The sequence below is a fragment of the Sardina pilchardus genome, chromosome 24, assembly GCF_963854185.1.
Source record: "Sardina pilchardus chromosome 24, fSarPil1.1, whole genome shotgun sequence".
NCBI lineage: Eukaryota > Metazoa > Chordata > Actinopteri > Clupeiformes > Clupeidae > Sardina > Sardina pilchardus.
The window spans coordinates 437501-444964 of NC_085017.1; the positions used below are offsets into that span (position 1 = coordinate 437501).

Sequence of the window (7464 nt, forward strand, 5' to 3'; positions counted from 1 at the left end):
TTTCAGCTATAATAGCGTCAACTCTTCTGGGAAGGCTTTCCACAAGGTTTAAGAGTACGTTTATGGGGATTTTTGACCATTCTTTCAGAAGCGCATTTGTGAGGTCACACACTGATGTTGTACGAGGACACTGGCTCTCAGTCTCCACTCTAATTCCTCCCAAAGGTGATCTATTGGGTTGAGGTCAGGACTCTGTGCAGGCCAGTCAAGTTCATCCACACCAAACTCTGTCATCCAACTCTGCCTCTGTTATTGGAACAGGAAGGGGCCATCCCCGAGCTGGGCTCGGTCCCTTTGTTCCAGTGAAAGGAACTCTGAATGCTTCATCATTAACCGAGAGATTTTGAACAATTCCATGTTCCAACATGACTGTGCACCAGTGCACAAAGCAAGGTCCATAAAGACATGGATGACAGAGTTTGGTGAGGATGAACTTGACTGGCCTGCACAGTCTTGACCTGTCAACCCGATAGAACACCTTTGGGAGGAATTAGAGTGGAGACAGAGAGCCAGTGTGTGACTTCACAAATGTGTTTTTGAAAGAATGGTCAAAAATTCCCATAAACACACAAACCTTGTGGAAAGCCTTCCCAGAAGAGTTGAAGCTTATAACTGCAAAGGGTGGACTGACATCATATTAAGCCCTATGGATTAAGAATGGGATGTGACTGAAGTCCATATGTGAGTCAAAGCAGGTGAGCCAATACTTTTGGCAATAGATTAGGATGACATCAGATTAGATTAGAATGACATCAGATTAGAATGAGGGTGTTGTTTGTGTTTCTGTGTGTGTGTGTGTGTGGTGTCGTATTGTAGGGGTGTAGTAGTGGTATGTGTACTAATATATATGTGTGTGTGAGACTGTGTGTAGTATGTGTGTTTTGTGTACACGTACATTTGTGTGTGTGTGTGAGTGTGAGAGAGAGTGTATTGACTGTGTGTGTACTGACTCTCCCATCCTGCAGATGTAGGCTCTAGTGGGTCTCAGGTGTCTCTCCCTGCCCAGATTCTTTCTGATACCCCAGGTAACTGCTGTCATGGCAACCGCATCAGCATTTGCACTGATGTGCCAGCTAACGCATGTCCATGCCTCTGTGTGTGTGTGTGTGTGTGGTGTGGTGTGCGCAAAATATTTCTGTCTGTTTCTTTGTGAGTAGTTTGTGCATGTTGTTGTATTTACAGATATGCATTTGTGTGTGTGTGTGTGGTGCTTTTTTCATGCATGATGCATCTTCAAGAGGCAGGCAATGCTGCTGTTTGCAACGCTTGTGGGGTTGAAAGAATCACCTGTGTGTGTAATATACACACACACACACAGCGGTCTATGGCCACCTGCTCTTCTTCTTCCTGTGTTCTCTGTGCTGTACTGTTAGACTCATTGTTGGATTGTCAGTGTTAGACTGTTAGTGGTACTGTACACTGACAGTGTTAGTCAGTCAGTGTTAGACTGTTAGTGTTCAACTGTCAGTGTTAGATACTCTCCCTTCTCTCCCTTCTCTCCCTCCATCTTCCTGCTCTGTCTGTCTCTCTTCTCCTTCTCTCAGTCAGTGTTAGATTGTCAGTGGTAGGCCGCCAGTGTTAAATGTCAAGTGTTAGACAGTTTCTCTTCTCTCCCTCCATTTTCACTCTGTCTCTCCTCTCCTTCTCTCAGCCAGTGTTAGAGTGTTAGTGTTAGTCAGCCAGTGTTCGAGTGTCAGTGTTAGTCAGCCAGTGTTGCACCTTGTTCTAACTGGATGCGATACAAGCGAACATTAGCGATAAAATCTGTTTAACTCCATTATTTCAGTTGGAGCGTCCTGACTGCAAGCGACGCGAGCAGCGAGATGCAATGCAACATTTTGAGAGAACTTGTGTCGGACGTCCTGTTTCTATGATCTTTTTGTCGCTCGCTTTGCCCTGCTATTTTGAATGAGAAATATGGAAGCCCGTGACGCAATAGAAGGGCATATTTAAAGGCTTCAGTGTATAGACAACACTGACAGTGGCTCGCTCAGATCCTGTTAGGACATGGTGTTAGAGTGTTGTGCTCCTGCTGCTGTTGTTGCTGTGCATTTCCAATGGATACACGCTAATCACTTAGAATCTGTTGAAAAGTCGCTTTTTGAAAATTACTCTCTACTACACGCTGATCACACCGAATCCTTAAAATATCACCTCTAGAAAACACTTTAGAAATCTTACTTTGGAAAATTCTTTCTTTTAAACTCACTGTTAAAAATCACTTTCAGAATTTGCTTTTGTATTTGTCACAAGCATGTCTAATGTTTCAAAGCCTAAATCCCTCTCTATCACTCTCTACCTCCATCACTTTGTCCCTTTTGGCATCTCTCTCCCTCCCTTTCACTCTCTTTAACTCTTTCCCTCTCTCTCTCCCTTTCACTCTCTTTAACTCTTTCCCTCTCTCCCTCTCTATCACTCTCTCCCTCTTGGCATCATTGCCCTTTACATCCATTGGTCTGGCTTTATTGTGACTTTCTGTCTCTGCCTCTCCCCCTCTCTCTCTCCTCTTTGCTCTGTCTATCCTCTCCCCTCTCCCCTCCTCTCCTCTCCCTCCATCCTCCCTATCTTCCTCTCTTCTCTCTCTCCTCTCTCACTCTCTCCTGTTTGTTCCTCCTTTCCCCCCTCCTCTCTTCTTTTCTCCCTCCATCTTCCCTCTCCTCTCCTCTCTCTCTATTCTCCCTCTCTTTGTCTCGGTCTCTCTCCTGTCCTTCTCTCTATCTTCTCTCTCTCTCTCTCCATCTCTCCCACCTTTCCTCCCTCCATCAGGCTACTCCTCCAGAACAGTTAGCTCCTCCCCCAGTATCGAGAGTCTGTCGAGTGGGCGGGATCACGTCATGTCGTCCCCGCCCCTTCCTGCGTCCCGGGGGCGGGACTCCAGCACGTCGTCTCCTCCCCTCTCGGCCACTAAGAAGGACTCCTTCTTCAACATCAGTCGCTCGCGATCCCACAGCAAGACCATGGGCAAGAGGGACACGGTCAGTCAACCACATCAGTGTGGGGGCAAGAGGGATACGGTCAGTCAAGCACATCTGTGTGTGTGTGTGTGTGTGTGTGTGTGTGTGTGTGTGTGTGTGTGTGTGTGTGTGTGTGTGTGTGTGTGTGTGTGTGTGTGTGTGTGTGTGTGTGTGTGTGTGTGTGTGTGTGTGTGTGTGTGTGTGTGTGTGTGTGTGTGTGTGTGTGTGTGTGTGTGTGTGTCATCCATACACATCTGCCTCTGTCTCCATAGCTATCTCTTTGTTTCACTCTACATTATCTTGGTCTTTCTCATTGTATAGAGACATACTGTACATATCGAGGGCTGAGAACCAAAGGGGCGTAAGTGACATTTCACCAACTTTACAGGAAAGCCAAAACAAATCGACCTGCTTCTTCTATATGTTCACAGTTAAAGACCTTTGGTTTTTGTTCAATAACTATATATTATAAATATTTTACTTTTATAATTTTGTCAGCTAAGAGAGCTCATCAAGAGCTTTCAGGTGATATATATAACTCAATTTTGACCAAAATGTCACTTACGCCCCTTTGGTTCTCAGCCCTCGATATGTACATTATATTGATGGATGGTCTACCATTTGACAGTTTGACCGTATTGATTGGAATCATGTCTGGGTGTGCATATCTTTATCTCCCTGTTTGTGTGTGTGTGTGTCTCTCTCTCGCTCCCTCACTGTGTGTGTGTGTGTGTGTGTGTGTGTGTGTCTTATTATTTCTCTCTCTCTCTTGCTCTCTCTCCCTCTCTGTATGTATGTGTGTGTGTGTCTTTCTTTCTTTCTCTCTCTCTCTCTCTCTCTCTCTCTCTCTCTCTCTCTTTCTTTCTCTCTCTTTCTCTCTCTCTCTCTCTCTGTGTGTGTGTGTGTGTGTGTGTGTGTGTGTGTGTGTGTGTTCATCACAGGAGGAGCTGGAGGCCCAGGTGTCATTACTCCAGGGTCAGATCAATGATCTGGAGGCCATGAGCAAATACTGTGCCAAGATGATGAATGTGCACATCGGTGAGTACACTAACCAACCATGCACCTCACCGGACAAGCAGCCAATCATAATGCGTTTTGCTGAACAAACAGCCAATCATATTGCATCTTACTGATAATAATGTCAGTAACCGATTAAGGAAGCGTGTTGTGTTTTGTCGACAGGCAAAATCCAGGAAGTGATCTTGCAGGAACATCTGCAGAAAGAGGATGAGGTTTTGGTGTCACTGGCTGGACTAAAGCAGGTATAATCACACAGACACAGGCACAGGCACAGACACAGACACAGACACAGACACAGACACAGACACAGACACAGACACAGACACAGACACAGACACAGACACAGGCACAGGCACAGGCACAGGCACAGGCACAGGCACAGGCACAGGCACAGGCACAGGCACAGGCACAGGCACAGGCACAGACACAGACACAGACACAGACACAGACACACTTCGATACTTCAGAAATTCTCCAGTCAGTCGGTTGGGATGGTTGTATGAACTTAATTATGTGTGTGTCTGTATGTTGTCTCACTCTCTCTTTCTGTGTATGTTTGCATGTGTGCTTGTGTGCAGGGGTGGCTAGTAACTCGTTAAAGTAACAAATGAGTAAAAAAAAAGCCAGTAATCTACCCTTTGCTCTGCTACATTTTCAATTGCCTTTTGTTACGATTGCAAGTTTATTATTGTTTTTTAACAAAGTACTTTTTTGCTTTTACTTGAGTAGATTTAACAGATATTTACTTTTACTCATTTTTTTAATGACTCACTTGAATCACTCTGTCATTTTTGAAGGGAGTAATTATACTTTTACTTGAGTATAGATTTTCAGTACTCAACCCACCATTGGATGTGTGTGTATCTGTATGGTTGCGTGTGTGTGTGTGTGTGTGTGTGTGTGTGTGTGTGTGTGTGTGTGTGTGTGTGTGTGTGTGTGTGTGTGTGTGTGTGTGTGTGTGTGTGTGTGTGTGTGTGTGTGTGTGTGTGTGTGTGTGTGTGTGTGTGTGTGTGTGTGTGTGTGTGTGTGTGTGTGTGTGTGTGTGTGTGTGTGTGTGTGTGTAGTTGTATATCCTGCATGGTATCGGTGTTTTCATACTGTTCATGTTGTGTGTGTGTGTGTGTGTGTAGATAAAGGATATCCTCAAGGGGGCACTGCGGTTCAACCAGAGTCAGCTGGAGGCAGAGGAAAATGAGGAAATCACCATTGCAGATGATCACTATTGCTCCACTGGTGCCCACGCTCACACACACACACACCCTCACACACACACTCACGCCCCTCACACACCTCAGCAGAAGCCAATGGAGCAGGAGCTGGAAACTCGCCAGCTCACAGATGCCCAAAGGGGAGCACCTCCAACAATACCCCAACAGCAGGTAACATTTACACACACACACACACACACACACACACACACACACACACACACACAGTACAAGTTTTTTCATACACAATTTTTTTTATACACACACTCACTCTCAGTCTTACACATAGACAAGTATTGACAGGTCCCATTTATGTGAGACTCCCTCTCACACACACACATTCACACACTCTGTTGGCTGTTGTGTTCTCAGGCTCCAGAGAGTCGTAACTGGGACGACTACATCCTGGTCTCCCAGGACGGCGAGGGTGACGGCGATGGCAGCGGCGAAGGCAGCGGCGATGGCGACGCTGATGCCGCTGGCGGGGAGGTCGAGCTCGAGGGTGAACTTCCCCCGGCTCAGCCCGCGCCCGTCAAGCCCGTCCTCCACGACCCGCTGACCATAACCACTTCCGGGTCCTCCAGCCCAGAGGAGGGCAGCACCAATAGCAAAGACTCCGACTTCACCATCGTCAACCCCGCCGACCTCTAACCTCAGAACCTGCCCAGGCAAGCAGCCAGATCTGGCCCAGATCCGGCTCCGATCCGTGCCACCAGTGGCTGCTGTCTGGGATGTGGCCCTTGTCTGTATCATATACTGTACCATAAGCCCAGTCCCCTGTCCTCAAAATGGAGCAGAGCAGAACAGCGCGTTTCCCCTCTTTGGCCACTAGATGCTGCTGCTGTGCGGGTGAACAAAAAGCTGTTCCACTCTATGTCTAATGGGCAGTATGCTTTATTCCAGATGCTCTGTAGACGCGTGTCTAACGTCCTCTCCTCTCTCCGCCTATTCCCCTCTCCCTGCCCTTCTCTCTCTCTCTCTCTCTCTCTCTCTCTAGCTCGCTATAAATAATTGTATGACTGTAATTAAATGTTTATCTGTCGGTTGAAGGAGTCTTCATTCCGATGCTAATTCAGTATATACTATAGATATGCTATCAGCCCCTTGTCTCCTTCAACATTGTGCCACACACACACACACACTCACACACACACACACACACACACACACACACACCAACACCCATTGTGATTGGCTCAGTGCCTGGATGATGCTTAAATCTGTGATCATTTTTTTTTTCTTTTGTTATAGTTACTTTTTTAATGAAAGTTTTTAACTTTTTGATTACCATCCAGAAAATATATTTAATTATTTAAAAACTTAGCACGTTTTTTTTTTTTCTTCATTGCATTTTTTGTTGTTGATAATATGACTTTTTTACATTTTATGTAGATGTCATTTACCTTCGTTTCCTGGGTTACTGTCCTATCGATTCCTGTCGTTACCATGGTTACTATGTCTTCACCAGTTTGGGGAAGTGACATCACCCCTCCACTCCCCTTCCCTCTCCTGGAATCTTATCAACTACAGATCAATAAAGGCTCATACCTACAGCTGGTGTCATGATGGCTATATAGACACACACACACACACACACACACACACGCGCGCACACACACACACACACACACACACTTACCTACTGTACCTCTACCGACCTCTACCCCTATCACTACACCTTGGATCTGTATGTTTAAGATTGACCAGCTGTGTGTGTGTGTGTGTGTGTGTGTGTGTGTGTGTGTGTGTGTGTGTGTGTGTGTGTGTGTGTGTGTGTGTGTGTTCCTTCATTCCCTTGTCTGCTCGTTGTGTGTTGACAGTAAGTCTCCCGTCACCGGTTCAGTAACATGAGCTTGCAGATGCATTGGTCTTCCTGGTCCATTTTTGGATAAAGTATGATAAATGAGTAATGTAATGAAAATCCCATAATTATTCATACCTGTGCCTAGTGTTGCACGACACACTCTCACCTTGGGGCTAGGAGGTGGCTTGAGTATGCAGATCCGGTTGAGGGGCCGGTGATAGTCTAGTATGGCTAAGGAGCTGGGCTACCATGTCATACCCTGAAAAGTTGTGGGTGTTGTGCTCCTTGTAATATGATTAACATGCTTGACCTTTTTCATGATGTCACTTGTCACAACCCTTGTGTCTCTGGGGATCTTCTGTTGAAGTGCGTGGTGGGAAGGGAGAACTCTCCTCTTAGCTTTTCTAGGTTAATCACTATGTGAAATCAACTACCCATTTTCAGTGTGAATCTCTAAGCAAATTTTAGATACGGAGGA

At 46.0% G+C, this 7464-nt stretch overlaps 1 protein-coding gene across 3 annotated transcripts in view; it reads left to right on the forward strand.

Moving 5' to 3' along the window:
* Positions 1 to 6735, forward strand: part of tbc1d5 (TBC1 domain family, member 5) — a 24559-nt gene extending 17824 nt beyond the window's left edge. Inside the window, exons 17-22 of one of the 3 annotated variants that reach the window (XM_062529127.1) lie at positions 966 to 1025; positions 2767 to 3014; positions 3896 to 3992; positions 4137 to 4216; positions 5105 to 5353; positions 5555 to 6735. In XM_062529127.1, coding sequence (XP_062385111.1) covers positions 966 to 1025; positions 2767 to 3014; positions 3896 to 3992; positions 4137 to 4216; positions 5105 to 5353; positions 5555 to 5833 — 1013 coding nt within the window. In that variant the 3' untranslated portion in view covers positions 5834 to 6735. The remainder of the gene's footprint in view (positions 1 to 965; positions 1026 to 2766; positions 3015 to 3895; positions 3993 to 4136; positions 4217 to 5104; positions 5354 to 5554) is intronic. The other 2 variants (XM_062529129.1, XM_062529130.1) reach the window with 2 other exon arrangements.
* Positions 6736 to 7464: the final 729 nt, after the last annotated feature.